Source organism: Aplysia californica, unplaced genomic scaffold (genome assembly GCF_000002075.1).
Source record: "Aplysia californica isolate F4 #8 unplaced genomic scaffold, AplCal3.0 scaffold00260, whole genome shotgun sequence".
In the NCBI taxonomy this organism is placed as follows: Eukaryota; Metazoa; Mollusca; class Gastropoda; order Aplysiida; family Aplysiidae; genus Aplysia; species Aplysia californica.
In genome coordinates, this window is record NW_004797530.1 from 365,336 (window position 1) to 389,694 (window position 24,359).

The 24,359-nt window shown below is 39.4% G+C and overlaps 1 protein-coding gene across 2 annotated transcripts in view; it reads left to right on the plus strand.

The window, feature by feature from the left end:
* The window catches only part of LOC101850339, a 25,744-nt gene extending 1,658 nt beyond the window's left edge, over positions 1 to 24,086 (plus strand). The window contains exons 2-14 of one of the 2 annotated variants that reach the window (XM_005100786.3): positions 5,815 to 6,003; positions 7,703 to 7,851; positions 8,556 to 8,651; positions 9,103 to 9,175; positions 9,491 to 9,579; positions 10,004 to 10,141; positions 10,642 to 10,760; positions 11,895 to 12,098; positions 12,825 to 13,023; positions 14,591 to 14,663; positions 15,194 to 15,274; positions 16,958 to 19,274; positions 23,761 to 24,086. In XM_005100786.3, coding sequence (XP_005100843.3) covers positions 5,922 to 6,003; positions 7,703 to 7,851; positions 8,556 to 8,651; positions 9,103 to 9,175; positions 9,491 to 9,579; positions 10,004 to 10,141; positions 10,642 to 10,760; positions 11,895 to 12,098; positions 12,825 to 13,023; positions 14,591 to 14,663; positions 15,194 to 15,274; positions 16,958 to 19,274; positions 23,761 to 23,833 — 3,693 coding nt within the window. In that variant the 5' untranslated portion in view covers positions 5,815 to 5,921 and the 3' untranslated portion in view covers positions 23,834 to 24,086. Of the gene's footprint in view, positions 1 to 5,814; positions 6,004 to 7,702; positions 7,852 to 8,555; positions 8,652 to 9,102; positions 9,176 to 9,490; positions 9,580 to 10,003; positions 10,142 to 10,641; positions 10,761 to 11,894; positions 12,099 to 12,824; positions 13,024 to 14,590; positions 14,664 to 15,193; positions 15,275 to 16,957; positions 19,456 to 23,760 lie in introns of those variants that run through there. The other variant, XM_035970375.1, reaches the window with a different exon arrangement.
* The last annotated feature ends 273 nt before the right edge of the window (positions 24,087 to 24,359 follow it).

A 24,359-nucleotide genomic window follows, 5' to 3' on the forward strand; every position in this document is an offset into this window, starting at 1 on the left:
AAATCACAAAAGAGTTCCCCTACCGGGTCTGTATACTTCGTGACTTTGTTCCCGGTTACCGGATCTGTATACACTTCGTTTTTTAAATGGTCAGTCTAGCCATCATATTGAGAATAAGTATGGCTGGACTGCAGGTACGGCTAGACTGCCAGTCTAACCGTCATTAAGTAAGGCTAGCCTCTTCCTTTTTTTTTCTCTTCTCCTCCCGGCTGACTAACAGTTTGTCCCATAAATTATAGTTTGTTGCTTTGTAGTTGTTTGTTTAAAAAAAATGTATATATTAGTGATGAAGAACGCCGGATTACCGGGGGGGGCTAGATCTATATCCTAATCCTCCAGCGTCTTTACTGCAATTTTCGTGCGGTATATTGTCTTTGCGTTTACCGTGTTTCAATTTCAAGCATCAGCGTTCTTAATCTTACTGTTCTGAGCATCAACGATCTAGAATATAGATCTAGATCTGAGTGATCTTCCATCCTGTCCAAGTACTAGAACTAGATCTAGATCGAGGAAATCTGAAATGTTGCCGAAAACACATCATTCCATGCGGAACCTCCACGGAGTCTGTGGGTATCCCAGGAAGTGATGACATCACATTACTAAAATTAGCAGCCAATCAGAAAGATGCGTCTTCTATGTTTAACGGCGTGTGTTAGATCTACTCTAGTTAAGTAGATCTAAAGAAAAACAGAAGGACAGTCTAGAAATCTAGATCTAGATCTAAATCTAAGAAAATAATGTATCTAGGTCTAGATCTAGATCTTATTTATACAACGGAGTGTCTACACGTACAGGGTAGGTAAATGGGCTCGTAGTCTTAGAGTCAAGGTCCACCCTCATTCTACAGAGAAGTATCGTGTTGTGTGACTCACCATGTTGTGTGAGGCCACTTTGCTTTGGTCATTTCATGTCTTTTTTTATCTCATGGTCAAGGTCAAAGATGACCTTAAAAATTAGACATTTGTAAGCCTAGCTAGGCTATTTCTTACTACTTGGATATTTTTTGTACAGTAGAGCATGACTATAGCGGCACCCACTGCTGCGGGACCATCCTTACTGCGAGACTTTACCGGAATTCCCCTTTTTACAATGTAAACTCAATTACTTATGCTTCGGTTAGGGGGGCAAAGAAATCCCGAACTTGGATACCGCAGGAGAGATCGAGCGAGCTCTAACTGGGGGAAGTGGTTTGGGCAATGGGGGGCTGTAGGCCATCTCCAAACAAGCAGTCAGTGGTGCGGTGTTGTGATTGGCCCGTCCAGTATCAATGAGTGAGGTGGGGCAAGCAGCAGAGAGAGATGGTGTGGAGAGTGCGTTACGTGAGCCAATCCAAAAGTGATGTTCATGTGCCTTAGGCCTAAAAGTAAAAGAAGAGGAGAGCGTGTAGTATGTGATTTCTGAATCATTGAATTGCGATCGTCGATGCTCAGGCATACGCATGCATCCACTTCACCAGTTCTACAGTAGGCCTACCGGTACGATAGACAGCACAAGCAACAAGGCCGAGGAAAAGATGGCTTCCAACAAAGACAAAAGGAAATGCTTCTCACTCGAATGAAAGACCGAGATAAATAACGAAGTTGACAAGAAAAGGAAGAGAGATCTAACAACTAAAGCGCAAATTTTATTGATATGGAAGGGAGGTATAGTTTCCCTTTGCATTTCTATTAGGGGTGGGCAGATACCGGTACCCAGTACCAAAACTCTCGGTTCTACCGGAGGAGGTGTCAGTACCGGTACCAGGCCTCCAGTTCCGGCTCTGGGAAGGAACGACACCAACGGTTTTTTACCTGCCCCGGGAAGTGTGCAGTGTGTAGGCCTAGGCCTAGCAGCTGTGATGTCAGATGCACAACGAATGCTGCTGGTGACCTTTTATATGTATGACTTCCGATTCCAAATTGACAATCGAAAACAAAAGTTTGCTTAAGTTTAAATATATGGCATCAAATCAGGTTCTCTGTCACTGTCGAGGTATACGTGTGTTGGTCATTCCGTTTTCAGCTCCTCTTTCATTGTTTCTAGAACCTTTGGATGCAGCTGTATATAATTTTCAGGATTGACTTTGTGTTTTTATCGTGTGGCCGACCTTCAGAATAGATACATACCTTTGTATTCATAGCATGGTATGGCTGATCCTTCAGTTTTGTCTATCCAAGAGACTCGTTTCTCGTATGTGGATTCTTCATTTTGAGAGTGTTTTACGTAATAATAGCGGCAAAGAGTTGGATTGTGTACGAATACTTCTTGTTCTCGCTCCTCTCTAGACAGTACTGATTGTGCTTGAGGACAACCTTTTTTTAGACGGTTGTTTTTCTTGAGATATAATGTGTTATTGGTTGTCCCCTTCAATCCCCAAGCTCCACGGTTATAAAAAAAGTGCTGTTGATTCAGGGCTCCCCTTTTCAGGCCAACTAAAGAGGTTCCTTCACCCTTTGTTTTACTATTTTAAGGGGTATTTAAACCCTTGTTAAGGGGGCTCTCGTGGCCTAGAGGTTAAGGTGTTGGCCTCTCATTCAAAGGTCCCGGGTTCTAATCCGGGTAGCGACCAAAAAATTTTCTTCTCTAAAATTGTCTCCTTTCACCTCCTTTCCTGCTCTCTAGCCATGTTCTGTTGTCTGCTTTCATTTCCACTTTCTGTCCCCACCCCCTCACCTCCTTTGCCCCCTCCTCTGGGCTCCTGACTCTTTCTGCAGCCTTTCTACTGCTACTCCTTGGCTCCTCCTTACTGCTGTCTTTCTGCCACACCCCTGATCTTCTGGTAGGAAAGATCTACACCTAGCCTTCTCGGACAAGGGCGAAAAATCTCGGAGGGCCCGTGTGCAAGTTGCGCACGTTAAAGATCCCTTGGTGGTCTAAAATCGATAAGAGTAGGCTTCGGCCGCCACCCGGGCAAAATTCAAAATTTCCTACCAACTGAAAATATTAGGGGTGTCCCGCGCGCTCATATGACCTATGCAGTTGCGAGCGCCGTAAAACACTTTACAAAAACAAAAAAACAAAACAAACCCTTGTTTTAGAAACTTAAAGGGTAAAAGTCAATATTTCGTAATTTTTCAATAAGAATTTTTGCTTGCAAACATTTAACTCACAGGCACATTCACACAGACACACCTAGAGCGACCATGACTATGATTGAACGCAAACGATTTTAATTAACTGAAGAAATAAATGAGTAATATTGACTAGATTTAGAGTTATCTCCATTTAGAAGGGGGAAGAGTGGTAATGATAGAGCAGTTGGGTCTATCAAAAATAAAATAAAGTTGACAAACCAAAAGGGGTCAACTCCGACTATAATACTCCAAGAAAAATAGACCTGTCACTCTATGAAATCTAGTAAGTCAGGATCTCAGTGGGGAAAAAAATTGGGACTTGGTGAAAAAAATCGGGATCAACGACAAATCACCTAGGTCATTGCCAAGCTGACTTAAAAAAAATTCCAGGGATGTCCAATATTATATCCATGTATATTCCCTCTGCGCACGTTCGTGTGTGTGGTGTGTGTGTATGTGTGTTTGTGTGTGTGTGTGTGTGAGCACGAGCGCGTGCATGTGTGTGTTTTTATCTTTTCTGTTTTATCCTGAAGTATCATGTCAAGGTCTCCTAGTCCAAGTGTTTTATGCGCCCCCCTCCCCCCCGGATAAGTCCCGAAAGACGCTTCAACCGGTGTGCATTCAAACTTAAATTGACCCCGTACATGCGAGGCTCACGCGCCGAAGTCATGTCATGTGGTGCGATCGCACGATTGAAACAGTTTTACTGAAGGGTCTTGATGACGGTCCCGACTAACCAGAACTCGGGCAAAGCATTTTTTGCCTTTGGCGAAAGTAGATCTTGAGAATGTCTAAAGTACAATCAACACTACTTCCAATCCATTAAAGTTGAAATAACACGTATGAGCAAATCCCAGACAACTTTTGGTGAGTCAACAACTAAATTCGACATAGACATTTCGGAAAACAGCGCTCCGAGTTTCTGCTGACAAAAAGTTTAACACGTGCTTACAAACAGAAAAGAAGGCAAGAGTAAGATTGTAGAAAAATCCGGCGTAACAGGCGGAGCAAAAAAAAAATTAAACAACAAAAAAAAAACAACCCCAGGGTACACGCGATCAAAATCGGGAAAATGCTTGAGATTTAGGGCAGGGATGAGTGGCAGGTTTGGAAAATAAACTGATTCCTTCAGAGCCATCCCAGGGTTCCTATTCCAGTCTTTCCACACCTTCGATGACGGACAACATGTCTACTAGTGTGTTAAAGAAGGATGGGGATAATGTAATCTCTCGGCAGGGGTCAACTCAAGCCACGACATCGGCAAATGTGAGCGACTGGAAATTGCGCTCAGCTGATAAGTACTAACTTTAAGTAGGTCGACAAGTCGACTTCTGACACAGAAAGTGACTGTTGGGCATGTGTGTGGATGTGTTGTCAAATCATTGACTCCGCTTTGGGACAGAGAAGGGGGGAAATGATGCTTGCCAGACGCACACCACTTACGTTTTAAAGTGTACGCAAACCCCCGAAATGAAATTATAAAGAGTAAAGCTCACGCACAACCAAAGCTTAAAGGGGGTAATTTGCAGGTTTAATGCGTAATATACGCACATTTGTGCGTAAAGGGGAGCCCTGTGATTATAATTTGCCTCAAAACATCCAGTGGCAGGAATTCTTGTTTGGCAGCTGCTGCATTATTGTACATACTACTGGATCTGGCCTCATCTGTAGTTTCATTTGAAACAGACAGGTATTCAAGGCCGAAAGAAACGTCAGGCGGCTCTAGTGATTGAGGTTGATTGTAAGAGGATTCAATTGTCTTCCCTGGTTCATCACTTGAGCATTCGTTCTTGAGATACGAGTCATTTCTGGCTTCTTGCGTTTGAGTTGAAGAGATTGCTTTTGCTGGAGAATTTGTCTATTTTCAGTGGAAGGAGATGAAACATCTATTGTAACGAAATAGTTTAGAGACCATCGCATCTCTTGTAAACAATGCAATTCAGCGACGAAAGGTTTATTTTTGGCTTTAATCGAGTCGGATGTTGAGTTATGACAGTATTATTCCCAGTTTTTTGTTTTTTTTAATATAATTTATTCAGGATCAAGAAATATCCAAATATACAATGATATTGCATTACAGATTAATATTTTATCCACAGAGCGATAAATAGCAGATCAAATGACATCATATCATAGAAATTTTGAGGTTTTGGGAGGTATGGTTTGTTTTCGGGAGGTTCCGGTTAACAAGTACCGAAGGCTAAGGCTTAATTAAAGTTTGAACGGATGGGTGATATGAAAAGCCAAGGATTATAATCTTGTTTGACAGGATTTTTGAGAGCATTTAGGCAGGGAAGGGACTGGGTAGCAAACCATTTTCACAGAAATGTCTGTTAGTTAGATCTGGCATTTGAAGAAGATGCTGGAATCTTGATTTTTTTGTCAAATTTACATTATAATGAAATATTTTTACTTTTTGTTGCATTTAAATTAAAAATGATAAAGACCCAAATGTCAAATGTTGTAATGTTATAATTATACATTTCCTATTTGCATTGCGCTGCACACCACATGAGGGATGACTTTCACAACCTCGTGTATGATGCTGCATAGCGTGATGTATGGCCATCATCACTAGTGCAACCCTTAGCTTCAGTCTGCACATGTTGCTTCTGATAATGCTGTATCAAAGACAATTTTTAATTGTTAGTACTGACTTAAATGTGCTTCTTGTGTACCTGTTATGTTGACACTCTCTGCAACCTGTAATGTTCAGTTAACTCATACACAGATTTCGTTGTTTTCTGTGTCATTCAAAAAGATAAGGATCACTTAATTGAGAGTGCGTTGTGTTCTTGTGGGCTGTGCTTGCCCTGGAGGATGAATGCTGCCAGTCCAAGGACAAAGTGAATATTGTATCACCTCGAAATGGAAGCTTTCCCTTCGAAAAGAAAGCCTGCTACAAGACTACCACAATTCAACTTACCAAAGTTGAAAAAGATAAAAAGAGGTAGGTAATATTTTGCAATTTCCATGTACTGTAAGTATCAGACTGGGGTTGCAAACCCTTCTTTAACTTTATCTCTTTTGCATGATTCAAATTCTCCTTGTTGCATGGTCCAAGCTTTCTTACTCATTTATGTTCTTTTAGTAGAGCTACTTTATGGTGATAGAAGAAAAGAAGACTTTTATGCTTTGATTTCATGGTTTTTGCAGGACTTTGTCATCAAGACATTATTTTTATTAAGTACAGTGTACAGTGGTTCTCATATCTCATTATTGAATACTCTTCAACCCTGTTTGTATTTTGTCAGGGCTCTTTCAGTTACATTGACTCTCTCATCCCAACTTTACTGGGAAAATTCAGCTAGAGCTGCATTGCTATGCTACTTTCTCTTGCAATCATTTTACCATGTAATATTGTTAGTTTCCAACGTTTATGATAATGTACCCTGATTGTCTTTTTTAATGAAATTTACTCTATTGCCTATAATTTTCATGGACCAATCACATCTTCCTGATCTGTGTGGCTTTAGGCAGAGACTGTTGTTATAGTAAAATTAGATAGCAATATTAAGGTATGAAATATGTCTCTATTCTTATCATTCTTTTGTTGTTACCTTCTGAGAGATGACAGAACTTTGAATTGTGTGCTGGTTTGTAGATTTATCAGTATTTATGTAATAGCGGATGAAACTGGTTCAAGTCCATCTTGATGGTCTTGAATCTGGGTTGTATTTTTAGAGTTTTTAAGGCTCCCCAGTAACTTAACTCAGTCCTGTTTGAGATGGCAATTAAATTTGGGGGTTCTTTTAACTCGCTCAATCCTCTCGGTCAGCTCGCAGGCTGTGCCCAATCACACAATCGAGATAACTCAGTTCTATAGTTTTGTTCCTTTTACTAGTTATTTAGTTTCGGAAGTTTTAAATAAGGTCAATTTACTGTTTCCCCAGCCAATTCTGCTTAGAGGAGTGCTGGAATTTTGTTTCTACTGTCATTACACACGGAGAAATCATGTTTTTTATAAAGGCACTTTCAGCACTTTTGTTCACACTGATCAGCTGAGCATGTCTTGCAATCGATTCTCTCTGCCTTTCTCACACATACATTTTCTTTTATTCATGAAAAATATTCGACAGTCTTTATTATACAGGATGTCATACTATATATAGATCTAGACACTCACAAGCATATATATTTGAATACCAATATAGGCTTGCTCTTGCTCATTCGGCCATGAAAAATTTTTTTAAGCCCCCAAAAATGCCAAATTTGTATGACACCCCAAAGCAAAGCTACTAAAGCTACAAACTTCAAATTGAGTATGTCCAAAGGTCCATCTTAGGTTGTACTTTGTGCAGAATTTCAAAGCAATTGGATGATATGTATGGTTACTAGTTGGCCCTTACATAAGTGCCAAATGACCGGTTTCTGATTTCGGGAAAAACCCGCGGCATTGAGTGAGTTAAATATCCTACCAGGGTTGAAATACACACACACACACACACAACAATATAATATTGGATACAAAACTAAAGAGTTAATCAGCGTGAATATAAAATCCAATTGGGTCTTAGTATCACAAACATTCTTTTGAAGGTTGTAAGAGCTGATTCATAAAATCGCAATTTATGTTCCTTACAGTGTGTTTGTATCATACATTGTCATGAAAAGATTAGTTTTTATTTGTGATGTTTTTACCTCTCCAGATTTATTGACAAATCTTCAGCTGGATTCACATGAGTGTCAGTATGAAATTCTGGCAGTTGTGCGGAAAAGTTTCCACTTCAGGGATTCAAACACCTGTTATGAATTTTTGAAAGTACAAGCAGTCCATAACCCTGAACTCACAGGAAAGGTTTGTCGCATTTTTTGATTCTGGAGTCATCTGGAAATAGTTTTTGTTGTAATTGCTATAGTTGTGACTTTGCAGACCCAGAAATTGATAAAATTATAACGAAGATGACTCCATGGCTCTTGTGTGTCTGAACTTGTTTATATGTTTATACTTCATTGCTGTGCTTTCACAAATATGTTGGTCAGTGTTAACATGATTTGTGTTCCTCTGAAAGAGTGTAGTGTGAGTGGATCAGGACGTTCACAAATTTTATGTGAAATTGTTCATTTTTTAGTTGGGATTTCCATTGATTGTACACACTGATTGAATTTCACAGTTGTTTGGGAATAATTTGAAAAGTCCATGTTATAACTGGTGTACTTACTTTTGTGAAAGAGTTTGAGTAATGAAAAATTGCCATTGGCATTGTTCTGTATGACCCAATGACACATACAAATTATGTTAGTCGATTCAAATTCTTATCTCATTTCTTTAGAGGATCTGGCTCTTTCTTCTCTATCTTTCTGTAAAATGCATTTGTAAGATGTGCATCCAGTTGAAATCAGGAAACAGGTGAAAACAAAATCCAAAAGAAAGAAGATGGAGCATTTTGTCCATGTCCTATCATAAAGAGGATAGTTATTTTACTCAGCTGAAGAAACATCACAGCGGGAAGATGAAAATACTCACATAAGTGGGTTTATCTTATACTCTTTTACTTTCAGTATCTTGAGAGAAGGAAAGAGATGAAAAGCAATGGATATCCCGATGCTATTGTTGCAGACACTTATGCATTTGTTTCTGTTGATAGCTCAGCCATGGTGAGTAACAGGCCTTTTGTATAGCAAAAAGTGAAATGTGTATAATGTTTCTGAATAATTTTACTACTAGATAAGGAGTGTTTTGTACTCATGAATTCACCTTCGAGAGAGGTTTTATGTCCAGTAAGTTGTGTACAACATGTGAAAAAGCCTACTTAACTGATTTTTTTCCTTTAAAAATGGCAAACCAGGCAGAAGTAATAGATTTATTGTTCTTTACTGTGCACTCTTTTGCTTGTTTTCATATTGATATATTTTCCTTTCCCATCCCCCCGCCCCCCAATCATTCAACATTATGTTGCCGAGGGTTTTGTTCAACTGTTTGATGTGTTTTTGGATCTTTTCAGTTTAGTCTGAAGATTTAGGCGTTTTGTGCAGCTTATTGTTAATTATGAAGTTTTGTCAGAGTCTTTGGAGAGTTTTGATAACAAACTAATTTCATTGTCCTCAGGCAGAAAAAATCTGTAAAGAAGGCCTACGTTGTGGCAACCAGCAAACCTCTGCTCTTGGAGTTCCCAGTATGGGTACGTCACAAGCCACAGTTGATATATTAACATGTTGTTGTGGTGCTGTCCTGGCATTTTACTCTCCTTTTCCACCACTTTACCTCATGCTATTGTTTTATGAGTTTGTGGGAGCTTCGAGGTGGTTTTCTCTTTTTCGTTCTTGTTCCCTTCCTCATTATTATTGTCCTTACCTGTTCGTTACAAAACGTTTTTTGAAATTGTACTCTGGATAGATATATAAATCAACCCAATTTATTTCTTTGAGTTGCTCCATCTTTTCAATCAAACTTTCAGTGCTCTACTATATTTTTTCATTGTCTTGTTTGAACATAGCTGTCCACTTATGCAAGCACGCTGATGTTGTAACTCCTTCGAAGCCAAAACCTGGAGAGAGAATGATGTTGGTGTTCAAAGTTGTTAAGGTAATTAGTGAATTTTGTTTCTTCTGTCTTATTTAGGGTTTTCTCATGTGAGACATTCCTGGAGGCGATAAAGAACCCGTAAAGAATGCCCCCTCTCGTTTATTAATGGCATAATCTTAATACCCACTAGCTGTTTATCAAATTTTTTTTCCCATATGCTTTCCTCAATAGAGTTCATGGTTTGTTTTTGCCTTTATATAATGCAGAGCTCACATTCCCTTAGGTAAAGTTTGATAGATCCTGGAAATTGGAGTAAAAATTTTGTGTGTGTGTCAGTTCTGTTACTGGTTTGAGCAACAAGCAACATGTAAAATATTAACAGTTATTTGTCCTTCCTTCACTAGACAAGCATTTGTGCACATTATTGCTCTGATTTCTGGTTTGTAAAAGATTATGCCTTTGACTCTGAGTAATCTGTTTGCAGGGTAAAGTGAAGACAGTGCTGTGTAAGAACACTAGTGCACAGCTGGAGCCCACACCAAACTGTGATTGCCACGTGGCCAAAACCAATGTAGACCAGACTGCCAATCTCGCTCCCCACATGTTTTTCTACTCAACACAGGTAAGATGTTTTGTCTGTGTCTTTGAGTGGTGGTTGGTGAGTGCTCTGGTAGTGACCATATTGTCTGCTTCTTTTTGCACAGATGATTATCTTCCATGGATCTTTGGAATCCGCAGTTTAAGGATTGGTGATCACTGGAAAGTTTTTGTCTGTTTCCACTTTTTTCTCACCTTTTCCTTCCATCTGCTTTCAGATATTTTTCAAGTCTGAATTGTCTACCTTGTACTTTGGGAGGAATATAGTATAATTTATGCATTTGTTCTCATTGATCGTCTGTATTTCAGCCTTTTGAAAAACATGTCTGTCACAAAACTTGTGCCTTTTGAATTCTTGCCTTCAGTATTTTGTATTGACTACAATATATGATAGGTTTTTGTGCTTGAGATTTCTGGAAATGAGATAAGCAGGCATATTGTGATTGTTATAATTTCATAAAAGTACAAACATTCACCTACTTGTTATAGTGTAATAAAAAATTTGCTGCAATTTTATTTCAACAGCTATATGTATACGAGTACGGGGACTTTGATTTAGAAGACTACCCTCGGCAAGTACTGCCCTATGCCATTGTGTCTTACAAAGTCACTGACCCTCAACTGATGCCAAAGCCTATGTCAAAGTAAGAGCAATGCATTTGACTTTTTTTTTTGGTAATGGCAGAATGCTGGACATTTATAGTTTAAATAGGTTTCAGGACCCTGTAATTTTAATTTTTGGGGGGATTGGGAGGGGGCGGGTAAAAGAAATTGTCTCAGATTTTTTTTTTTTTGTCACGTGGTGTGTCTTGTTGCTATTTATTGTGTGTCTTGTTGCTATTTATTGTTAGGTGCTCCCTTAGCAAGAGAGATTTGTATATTTCATACATTTTTGGATTAGAAATGTGTTTTTAGCTGTATATTATTTCTTACTGTAAGATTGAGAAACTGGCGCTCATATGACCTTATGCTGTTGCGAGCGCCGTAAAACTTTTACTGAAACAAAGATTGAGAATGTGAAACTTTTAACTTATTGACGTAAAGAAGATGATCCACTGAATCAAGAATGAACCTGTGACAGTCATAGGAATTCAATAAATCAGTAAGTGAATAAACGCAGAAAGATGAAAGACCAGTAACTAAAATTGTCTCTCAATATATTCTAGCTTGGCATTCTTCCTTAACCTCAATGTCTAGCTTTAAAATACCTTGTTAATCTTTCTGTAAAGACCAAGTGGTGTGATAAAGACATCATAATGAGTATCATTTGTTCATTTCAGAAAATTGGAGGTAGGGTTTTTTCGACAGTTGCTCCTTTGGTGTGAATTTACATCCCACTGCATTTAAGAGAGGCTCCTAGTGTAAAGACACATTCAATTCCTATTTTGTTAGCTAGTTTGATTCTTTGTTCAACAAATATGATCATCAGCCATAGTGATTGTCTTTTTATTTATATTTTCTTTTGTCAGATGACGGGTGCTGATGTATTTGAACAGATTGTTGTACTTTGAATGACTGATACATGGGCATAAAACATGTCGTTGTGTAAGCTGTCAAATTTTTAAATTTTATTTTTATTGTCAAGTGCTTTGAGCCACCATGGATTTGGCTTTAAAGAAGTGGTCTTTATTATTAATCGTTTTTGTTGATATTGTTATTATTTTTATTATTATTATTATTTCACCTCGTCTCTGGTTGTGCCATCCTTCCATGAGATGTGTTATTTATGATCAGATAGATACTTACTCTCATGTTTGATCCTGCCTTTGTCTACACAGCTTGCCTCAGCTGCAGCAGTCTTCCATGCTGGGTCATCAGGTCCCCAGTTCAACTGCAGCTTCTTTAGAGTCTCCATCTGCTCAGAACTCAGGTCCCAGCAACGAAGTGTGGAAAGGCAGACTGCATGTGAGACTGACAGAAGGGGGCCACATCTACATTGAAGTCTCCATATTCTCATACTTTGTGCCTCTCACTGTCAACTTGTAAGTATGATAGTGAAGTTTGTTTTGTAAAACTTTGCAGATTTCCTCTTTTGAAAAAATATATGGTCAACTTCTTGATATTGAGTGACTACCGGGCCCAGGAAATCATGAGGGATCTAGAAATAAAGATGAAATCCTTGAGTCCTTGGACAGACAAGAAAAAGTCAGTATTGATCTTCATACAATGAAAACACAAAGTAATGATATCAGTATTTTCATTTCTGTTGGGGTATCTGTTTGCTGTTTCAAATTCTGATTGTGAGAAGGGAGTGAAGTTTTCATCTTGTGGCGAGCTTAGCTTTGGTGAATTTGCCGTCTGTCTCATGAGCCTATTGATGGACTAGCCAATGGGAATAGTTTAGTCCATTCAAGGTGATAAATGACACGAAAAAGGAGAAGACGAGACGAAACAAAATACCTATTTACAAAAATGGGCTGAAACAGTGACATGTATCAGTTTTGACTTGTGAAGTCTCGATCAGAAAATGTAAATCTTCTTTCCCTTTCATTACTGCCGTGAAGATTGTTGCTGGCTGGAGGTTATCGCGTGGTGTTCAAATAGTCAAATGTGTTGCATAGTCTTTTTTACTCTGAAAAAGTACAGTGTACTTGATTTAGGGGTGTAAGTGTAAGGGAAGAAAATGTTGTTTTTTTTTTTAAAGACAAAAGTCAAATTTCAGCACAAATCCGACTGGTCCTAATGAAATTTTTCATTTGTTTCTACAGGATTTCTCCAATCAAAATTCATGCTCTTTACCCAGAGCACAATGCACAATTCACATTTTTTGCGGGACTGACCAACATTTCCCAAGCAGAGGAAGTAGAGTGGAGAGAACACTACTTCCGCTCCTGCTTGATGCGACCCAGATCAAACAACGAGGAGCATTTCAAGGCTTTAGTCAAGCACATAAGTACCAAACGAGAGGTGAGGGACAATCATGTTTCTGATTTCCTACATCGCTGTACTGTTTTGTGCAAAAAAGTCCCCCTCTGTGCTATTGTGCCTTAAAGGATGTTTACTTGTTGGGCACTGAGAGTGCATGTCACAAACAAAAACCATAGGTGGCAATGAGTTGGTTTTTTTTGTCAGTGAACATGTCTCTTGTTTATTCATTGTTTTTCCCTACGGAACTCTATGAGTAGATTTCTTTGTGACCTAAAAGGTATTCTTTCAGTTATTTGTTTCGACCTTCTTAAGTTTTATTGTCCCAACCTGTTATACAGGCGTTTCAACCTTCCTGAATTTTTCGGAAAATTCCCGAATTGCTATCGTCGTTCCCGAACCTGTCCCGAAACGGCATCTTTCTCTCTGTTTCTCCACTGGTTTGTTTGAGCTGATTTTGTGGTGTGGGTGCTTTTTTTTAGTAGCTTAAGTAGCCTATCACAGAAGTGTGTGTCTGTGGCGCTCCAGCGCAATCAAAATTCCAGAATTCAGTATCTCAAAAGTTGGCAAGCCTGGTTAAACCAACATACAGATTGGTATTTTATGTGTGTGCCTGAAAAAAGGCTCTAAAAGTCAAGAGTTTTACATTTTCTAGATTACAGGGTTTTTAATGGGAAACTCTATAGTGCAGATATTGCATGTTTTGTGAGGAAGGGTATAAAGATAAGGTTTTGAGAAAACTGGCTTAAATATGTATGAACACAGTGCATCATGAAGGCAAAAAAAATGGCACATAGGGTAGGGATATGTTAATAATGAGATTTTTTTTTTTTGCTGACAGAAATTGTATTCATGGGAACTGCTGCAGATAGTGTGGGGGAGATCCCAGTGAACATTTTACAATAAACATTATGGGGTTCTACTTCTCTTGAAGTGTGATATTGGAGAAGAGGAGACAGACCCCAAACTTTGAGTTTTGCCACCTTTTTAAAGTCATTTTCAATTTTTTGAAAAGAATACCCTGCTATCAAAAAATGTTCTAATGAAATACTAAGAAGTCAGATGAATGAAATCCTTTTGAATCCCAGTTCATAAATGGTGGAATTATTGGATTAAAAAAAATAATGGAAACATGTCTTGGTCAAAAAATCAATTTTTTATTTTTATCAGCCTTTAGCTCTAACTCTAAATGATATTGGCCAACTTCTCATCCCTTTCTCCAGGCGCTCATGCATGTTATTTAATTAATATCTTCAATATCTCTGTATTGTTTCTATTTAATCTGTCATGCTTTTGCCCATTTGTGGTTCAAGATCATTTTCCATAGCTTGATTTTCAGGTAGGAAATAAAGAAATAACACGATTTGTTTGAAGAGTCTTTTTACCTTAGTGCGGGGACTGAACACAGGCTATAAAACTTGTGTGGGATCTCATGAGACCCCTTTGAACTAGCCTTTGCAAACACAACCACCATCACCACTTTTTAGTTAATGGAAGTGCTGCATCATTTAGTCCATATCAAATCTGATTGTCCTATCTAAATCTAAAGATATAAGTTGAAACTTGAATGTTAGTACAATTTATATGTTGTTTACTTTTTTCCATACAGATACCAACAGTCAGACTGCCCAATGATGTATTTATGTTCCTTATGCCCAACTCCTTGCTGTCTTCGCAGTTAGGTAAGAAAATTAAAGACGCGATCACTTCTTATCTTTCAAGTTGTTAATTTTTCTCTCTTGTTTTGTATTTGTTTGTGATTTTTTTCTTGGTTTTAAGTTGCAGTTGTTTGTGTTTTCTTTCCTTTCTGTCATGCTTTGTTGTTGTTCTGCTGAGACTGTTACATTTCTAGCAGTATTGGTAATAAAACTGACAAACAATGATCATTTTACGGGTTTTTGGAGGACAAAATTTCTAGTCCTACTTCCTACACTACAGTCCATCTTGTGTTTCTTTTTGTTCATTTTCCCAGCGTTTGGTGAAGATATTCATTTCAAAGTGTCCCTTTTTTAAGTCATATCAACAAACATTCAATGGTTGCAGGTGATGGAGGGTACTGCTGGTAGGCCCTTCCACTTTGCTATCTTTCTTTTTTCTGTCTTGCTTTATCTCTTCACTAAAATTGCCATTTAAATATAATGTCAGTGAGCTTCTTTTTTTCTTAACATACAAAACAATCTATAATTAATTTTAATAATATCTTTTGTTACAGGTTTCACTCGCTCTGAGGACAGGGCTCCCGTGCTTCACTGCGTCTTGATGTCAAAATTTTCTACAATCAAAGCTGAGAAAAGTAAGTGAAATATCTTTTTTCTTCCTGATTTATAACTAAAAAGGCATGTCATTTTTTAAATGTTGCTGTATACTATTTTCTCTTAACTCTTCATGGCTGTAGTATTTTTCCCCCACTTTGCTGCAGTTTTTTAATGCAACCACTATTTCACCACACGGTAGTGCTGGGCCTACAGGCGCAACCCAGTGTCTGTACCGAGAACCGCCAGTACCGGTACCGGTACTTGGAGTGACACCAGGAGGTGAGGTCACAGACTTAACGTCTTGCATCTAACGCCACGATCAGCGCCGCCCACTTATATCCCCCCCCCCTTCCCACACACACGTCAGAATTAGAGAGGTGAACTGTGACGCAAAATACCTTTGAAGCTTGCCGCCGCGTGGGATTAAACTTTGCATGCTGAATTTTGAAAATAACTATCTCCGCTAAAAATTGATTTCATTTTCGGAATCAGGGTATCAAAATAAGCAAAGTGGCTCGTGTAGAACCTGATTTGATGCTATATTTTAATTTAAGCAAACTAAGTTTTTGATTGTCAATTTTGAATATGAAGTCATGTATCAAGGTCACCCGCTGCTTTGTGCATATGACGTCACAGCTGCTAGGACTAAGGTAGGCCTAGGCCTGCACACTTCCTGTAGCCAGATAAAATAAAATCGTTTGGTTTCGGTTTCTTCCCAGAGCCGGTACTAACCGTTCGTGTCGGCTTCTTCCTAGAGCCGGTGTTACTGTTGGTGTCGGCTTCTTCCCAGAGCCGGTATTACCGTTGGTGTCAGCTTCTTCCCTGCAAAGGCCTAACATGAATTGTACCAACCAAGGCCTCACTTTCAGTGATTTTCACGGAACAAACACATTTCCCTAGCTTTTTCTGAAGGGTTACAAACCCTTTTACTCAATTAAATCACCAGACGGTCGTGGTTGTGGACACATTGTTTATGGAATCTCTTATTCGCAAAATTTGGCCACCAATTTGTAAACACAGAAAATAATCAAAACTCAAGTAAAGCTGCAAGCTGTACAATTCACCAAAAATGAAAGTTGAAAAGGACACTTGCGTGCTTTTCTTGCAGTAAATTCCCTTGGATAAAAATTTCAGATTCTCAAAATAGTGTAAAGGAACATGTCAAAATGTGTAACAACGCTGTGAGCATACAGGAACAGCACTGACAATGTTGTTTTGGCCATGAAGAGTTAAAGTGGTAACCAGTTTCGATGTTATCCTTGCAGGTAAATGTTAGGGAGAACATTTTCTAACCTCAGACAAGAAATGTTTTTTTCTTTTTTAGAATTATTTGCTTTTGGGAAGAGAAAACATTAATTGTTGTTTTGCGGAAGTTGTAAGCGGTTCTTTCTGTTAGTACTGAAGCATTCACGTAAAGGCTGATCTTTTCTTGAGTATAGTAGATTTTGAGAAGAAGAGTGTAAGAAATTCTTTTTATTGACAATATAGCCTTTACTGTGTGGAAATTGAGTTAGTATGATCATACCACATGGTATCAAACGTAATCGGATGCTTTTTCTAATCATGAGCTTTGCTTGAAACATACTTAGAACAGCTCCTGACTTGTGGAGTAATTCTATTTGATGAAATATGGTGTTCAAAGAAAGAAAATGTTTTAAAGACACATTGCTGTATCTCTTGACTCATCTTATTATTTTTTGCTTCTTTTTTCTATATCATAGAGAAGCTGTCAAAGGAAAAGAAGGTTGTCTTTCACAACTTAGGACGAGCAACGTCCTGGGAGAATCTGTTTGACGATTCTGATTTCTCTGAAGATGACAAAGAGACTAATAAATCATCATTGAAAGGAAAATTGTCGGTACGCCAGTTACGTGGTATGTTTGACTGTCAAAGGGGTATTCACAATAAGTTTGCTGCAATGTCTTTGATGGACGCTGATGTGAACTTCGGCACATGTGCTTGCCGGAAACTGTCGGTGGCCAAGAGCCAGCAACAGCTGCGGCGTGATGAAGATGTGAAGCGTGTCTTCGCTGCTGTCCAGTCAGCTGTTCATACCAGCACCAAGTCGAAGAGCCACTTCCCCCCGGGCTCACGGCACAAACCAAAACAGAAAATGTCCAGGCGGGCGAGAGAAATGCCCTCCTTCAGTCCACATGGCTCTTCAGAGTCGGATTCCGACTCCAAAGACTCTTCCGACTCTCGTAGAACTGCTGAAAAGAGGAAGCAAGATAGGTTCTCTCTTCTTCACAGCACAAAAACTGTAGAGGAAGAACTGAGTGAAGAGGATGAATTGACCAATGAACAAATGGAAGCAATTATTTTTCTTCGGAAACCTGCCCTGTCTACTTCCAGTTCAGTTCTTAAGGTCAAAACCCCAAAGACTGCCTCTCCTGTACTCCCAGAACATAAATCATCACTGAAGTCCTCACATTCCACTTCAGACTTACAGAAAACTTCCAAAGACCCCAGTCTCCACCTACGTTCAACGCCGAAAATAATTCCAACCGAGCCGATGGAACAGATAAAACGAAACCCAGCTCTCAGAAAAGATACAGGCCAGTCTAAATATGACTCTGTTCTCAGAAAAGAAGCAGATGAACTCAGGCAAGAGCTGGCGAAACTACAACCAAAAATTATTCCCACAGAGCCTGTTGTCTCTGTGAAAGAACCTTTTTCATCTTCAAATCCTGCTCAGGCACGAGCAATTGTGGGAACAACAGTCGTACCCAAACCCTTAAAGCCATCGCTTGGATGCACAGACATCCCAAAGTGTACTAGTTCTGAAGTGGTGACATCCTCTCTTAACCACATAGCTGCTTGTCATGACTCCAATTCAAAAACCAAGTCTTCTCCCAGCTCGACAGATCTCTACCGTCACACCAATTCCATATCATCAGCATTGTCTTTTAGCTTTTCAGACTCGCCCGTTCCCAATAGTTCCAGAACTTCTGTGGCTGAGTCTTCTCACAGCCATACTGCTGCTTCTGTTCCCACAAACTCCAAAATTTCAAAGTCATCTTCTTCCCTGTCCACTGCGTCTCCAGTTACCAGCTCAAAACCTTTAAAATCTTGTCTCAGCCGGTCAAATACGACCTCGAAGACAGACCCCACACCTGTGAAACCTTGCCATGGTCTCTCGGATACTTCTTTTCAAGTCAGTTCCAAACCAGTGAAGAATTCCCTTGGCAACGGCAATGTTCCTTTTTGCTCCGGTACCACTTCGAATCCAGTAAAGTCTTCTCCCTTGGTGTCAGATGCTCCCATGTGTATTGACTCTCCAAAGAAAAGAGGTGCTTTCCCATCCCATGAGGAGAATGACTCTGAGGATGTGGACATGAGATTGCCTCACTCCCACATTCCTCAGATACATCCAGCTTTTCTCTCAGCCTCCACCACCATGACTTCTCCGTTGCCTTCTCACGGACAACGACAACATCAGTCTATCTTGAAATCTCCATCAAAATTGTTTGTGTCGTCGCCTTCCAAAGAACAGAAAGGGCAGCTCTCTCCAAACCTCGCCTTCGGCTCATGGCTGGCCCCTGGTGAGGTCCTTCCTCAACAACCCCAGACTCTGTTGAATCCTGCGATGTCCGACTCTCAGCAGAAGGATCCGTTCACAAACTCCTCGCTGGAGCCCTTTGATGCCCCGTCTCCAGTGTCGTTGCCAGACGAATCTCCTCCCTCCCCGGCGCCCATAGCTTCCCCTGTGGACAGCCCTGCCTCGCCCATGGAGTCCCCAGCATCCCCGCCCTCCCCCTCACCCCTTGACTCGTCAGAATCACCAGAATCGCCCCCACAGTCTGCTTACTCTACTCAGTTCAGATCGTCGCCAATAGCTATTCCCACGGACAGAGTTAAACTTGATGCCTCCCCGGAGGCAAACCACAGTCACATTGCCTACTCGCCTACCTTGTCTTACGTGCCAAATGGAGCTGGTGTTTCTGTGTCCAGAGACGGCATTGACAGCATTGAAGACATGAAGGACTTCCTCAATGCTGGGTTTGACTCGGACCTTGACAGCTCTTATGATGATGACAGGTAGTGAAGGATTTTCTTTTTTTTTTTTCTTTTGTTGATTTAAGTTCCAGGTTATTAACTGAGTTCTCTTTATGTTTTTGTCTTTCTTTCCTAAAACTATTTGATTTATAATACAGTATAACACGGATAGCTCGAATTCATCGGGACTTGCCTCGGTAGTTTGCAGGATATCTTACAAAGATAAAGAAGAAAAGAAAACGAAACCGCAAAGGCACAGTCTGACATTCGTGACTTCGAGTTTTCTGTTTTTTTCTTTTCTTTTTCTCTTTTTTTGGGGTTTTTTGGTAAGTGTTTTACAGCGCTTGCAACTGCATTAGGTCATATGAGCGTGCAGGACACATTAAACATTTTCTGTTGGTAGGAAATTTTGAATTTTGCCCGGGTGGTGGTCGAAGCCTACTCACTGATTTTGGACCACCAAGGGATCTTTAATGTGCACATCTTGCACATGGGACCTCTGAGATTTTTCGCCCTTCTCCGCGAAGGCTAAGTGTAGATCTTTCCTTCCAGAAAGACATCAGTAAGAAGGAGCAAAGGAATAGCTGTAGAAAGGCTGCAAAAAGAGTCAGGAGTCCAGAGGAGAGGGCAAAGAAGGTGAGGGGGTGGGGCAGAAAGTGGAGACAAAACCAGACAACAGAACATTGCCAGAGATCAGGAAAGGAGGTGAAAGGAGACTATTTTAGTAAAGGAAATTTTTCTGTCGCAACCCAGATTCGAACCCGTGACCCTTGAATGAGAGGCGACCACCTTAACCTCTTGGCCACGAGAGCCCCCTCTAATTTTCTGTGTTCGACCTATCCGTGTTATATTGTACTAGCTGGGCCCCTTTGGGTGAAAGGAATGATCAGTGCATTAACATCAACTGAAAGTCATTGGCCTACTATATTTACACTCTACTGGAATGGAGCAATAAATCTTGAGAGATGCAAAAAATTAGAAAGTCTAGATTCTATACTCTCAAAACAAAATGAGCCAAGAGAGAAAAAGTACAAAAATGGTAACTGAGCTTAGGGGGCTCTTTCTTTCACTTATGAACTGCAGCTTTCCTCTGTGTGGTGTGAAGTGGGGTTAGCTGAGTGATGCCAGTCCTTATAAGTGACCAAACAATGACTTTAGAAATGGTTAGATGACATTTTATCCTAGTCCTGTTTTTGTGTTTGTAGAAGTCAGAAAGGTTGTGACTATTGTGTTTCTGGTGTCTGTTGGAGCTGGTGCTGATTTGTAACCTCTACATCTGGATAAATAAACTATATTGATCCATGAGGGGAATTGGGAGAGGTGCATATGTATATATTCTTTACTCCACAAAAGGGCAGGGATCCAATGTGCTAACTGGCAGACAGCCTTAGCTTATTGACATGAATGTTTGTTTGACTAAATTTTGTGCTTTCATGTTTGTCTGATAACTTTATTGAAAAACTGGTGTTGATCTTGTACCAAGTATTTCAGAATTAGTCTTGTGCGTTATAGCTTTCTCGGTAGAAGTTAGTTGGAGCTTTTTGCTTGTTATTGAATGGGCATGAAAAGTTCATCTTTTCTTCCAAATTCAAGATGTGATGCTAATTTCTTATTTTGAAATAGTGCTCAATTTCATTAAATACTCTAGAACTCTGTAGCTCAGTTTGTTGTTGGCAAGCAGTTCATGCTACTACTATGGTTCAGATTATCAAAAGAGTGCTCTTGGATTTTGGTCATTTTTTTACAGTTTTTATGGCTCTCTGCCTTCTGTGCTTGGTTCTGTGAAAAATGGAAGATGCTGCTTCTGAACCAACCTTTTTAGTAGCCAATACACTCTTATGTATTGCAAGGGTAACATATTTATTTTTAGTGCATCCTTAAGGAGAACCTGATGGTGGCCTAATATATTTAGGCTCTCTGACTCACAACCTTAAGGTTCAGGGTTCAAATCTCGTCAAGAGGTCCAAAGTTGTGTCCTAGGGAAAGGCAATTTATATAAATTGTACTCACCTATCTCAGGTGAGGAATGGGTGCCCGGCTGTAGACTGCGAAAAATCTTGTCAGTTTGTTAGTATTTGAACATGTGCAATCTGCACCTTGCACTTTATGCTTCCGGGGAGGACGAGAATGTTTCTGAGTGTTTTAATATCTGCGAAAGTAATAATATGTGTAGTATGTAGTTGTAATGCGCATAAAGCATGCTTTAGAGCATGGATATGCATTATTATACGTGTGCAATTATTATTATTATTATTTTATTATTATTAATGATAATGATAATACTTACATTCATATGCGCTTAGCCACGCTCAACAGCATGCTTTTCTTATGTTCTTTACAAATATCATTAGCCTAGCAGACTGTAAAACACTTGGAAACACTTACTTGAAATCCCAGGAAGCATACAGTGCAAGCTACAGACTCCATGTACTAAAATAACAATTGGTTACAGATGAGAGTCAGATTGAATATTACAAAGGTGTCAGTAATTTGTTGTTGAAGGAAATCATTGCAACAGACTGCTTTCTTTTCTGCGTCTTGTTCGTGCTGTATGTGTTGTACTATGAAGTATTTGTGTATCAGCTGTCAGTATATTTCCATTCTTTTTTTCTTCGTAAAATGGTCTATTCATGTTATAGTATTGCGAAGCTTTTAAATTTTATATAGAGTGTGCAGGCAAAGGCTTTTTGTTGTTGTATCCATCCCGATGAAAAGGAGAGTTGTATCCAGAAACCATATTGGCGGTCAGGATGTGTCTGTTTTAATGTTTAAAAAGACATGTTTCATAGGCTGGTTTAACATCCAAAGAGGTTATAAATAGAACTAGATCTAGAGGTTTCAGCTGCGACGTCACGAGTGTCAAACTTGAGGGGCGCGCGGCCATTCCGGGGAGGAATAAAAGGCCAGTCGGTGCTCAGCATTACTTTTCAATCACAGATTAATGATACTCTGCGAAGTCTGAAGATGTTGATTTCTTTTTCATGTGATTTGCTAAAATGTACTCATAATGATATTTGTGATTGTTTACCTTTAAATGAGCCAGATAATATCCAAATAATACCACTAGAGCCTTTTACACAGTGAGACTATACGGGTTAGTAAAATTCAGAAAAAATGAATGATCTTGATGATCAATTGTTAAAATAAAAAAAATAATTTTATTGGACACTTTCGCTGTGCGTCGCTCAAACTGTATGTCTAGATTTAACACCGCTGATCACAACAAGGTGCGATGTTGTTGGGATGAGAGAATGTAAAGTAGCCAACCAGGCGTAACGACTCTCCAATAAGACCGGCGTAATATTCTGTCTCCTTTGCGGAACCGAATCCAAACAGCATGTGCTACAGCAGCAGCAGGGATTCATGGAAGATGTGGTGTTGTGTAGGCAAACACCATTGGCAATCAATGCCAATTTTAGAAAATACTGTGAACGTTTAAGATATACCGGCTATTTATCTAAGGGTTGCTTTTTAAAATGTTGTCAGTATAATTGTTTGTGACCAATATTAAACAAAGCTCTCTGGGTGTGCACACAGGATCCTTTCAATTCAATGAGTGATTTACAGTATCCCAGCCTACAATTAATTGCTCATTTTGAGACTATAACGAAGTCATATAATAAATGATTAACCCAGTCTTAACCCCCTTCATAGTCTATGATGAAGACCTAGGCTTTGCATGAGTAGAAGGAGAGTGTAGACAACATGATATAAAAGCAATCCATTTTGTAAGTATGAAATTTTTCTTAACCCTATCCGTACGCCCTTGGGTCATTTTGTATCCCTGGGTTGTATTCTTCACATTTTAGAATACTTCTAGTACGAAGATCTCTTTGACACTTTCAGTATTTCTTTTAAAAAATCATTTTGACAGACTGCTATGCAAAGCGTACGGATGAGATTAACGAGTAAATTTCCTCTTTGGAAAGTGGTGGCTCGGAGTTCCCCACGTCTTATGGATACGATAGTAAAACACGACATGCGGATAGGGTTAACAAACTCAATTATTCACTTTGTCTCCCTTTGCGCCTCCCTCACCCCACCCGAGAAAAACAAACAATACCTCATGTTATATCTCTCTGTTCGTTTGTTGCCCACATTTAAGTGCATTTATATTTCCCACCATCGGTGAGCAGGTGCGGTATTGTGTATGCATGTATGTTATATGATTAAACAACAACAGCAAACAAAAAGAATACTTCAAATAAAACTGAACTGAGCTTCAAACTCTATGAAAACTGAAAGGTTGCGAGGGACGCACAGCATGACAGCACTGTCTCTAATCCTCTCAAAAATGGCGAGTAAGTGAGCTGGGTGGGCCCGCACAGCCATAGTGAGTTTATGTGGGTGACGTCGCAGCTGCGACCTCTAGTACTATTATAATCTCTTTGTATAACATCTTTTTTAAAAACCAGATCTGTTAAAATTTTGTTGTTGAGTTGAGCTGAGTAAATTAAATTTCTTTATAGAACATGCGTTGGGTGAAATCTGTACTTGCCTTGATATAAACATGTATTTCTACTGGCAGTGACTTCACCCCCCTTGAGGGTAGAGGTCCGTTTGCTGCATGTTGTGCACAGGCTTCTCAAGGTGACAGTTAGAGAGAAAGGTTTTTCTGTATGATTTAAGCAGTTTATTGTTGTTTTTGTTTCTTTTTCACGACTAAAAAGCATGATTTGTGGTTCTATTTTGTTGAATTTTGTGTTTTGTTAAGTTTTTTCTTAATTGCTTCTTTTGCATGCATTTTGAGCTAATTTTTTTTTTCATTTCCTCGAGTGCTTATGTCATGTAGTAGGCTACTTTCCTTATTTCTGTGATTTTTATGCATTTATTTATTTATCTTAAAATTCTGTAATTAGCTGTTTGGTGGGGGGGGGGGGGGGGTTATTGTGTGTGTGTGGGTGGGGGGGGGGGTGCTGCTTTATTAAGTATTCATGGCAGTTGTTTTTTTTTTATTATTTAGAGGAGTGAAATGGTTCTCTTTTTTATTTCTTTTAGTTTTCTGAGTGGAGTTTTCAAGTTGCTAATAATGTGTTTTTTGGGTTAAAGTTGCTTACACACAGAATTCCAATCTGTTTGCATGGGAATGGAGCAGGAAAAGATTTTTTAAAGCAAAATTTAAAAAAC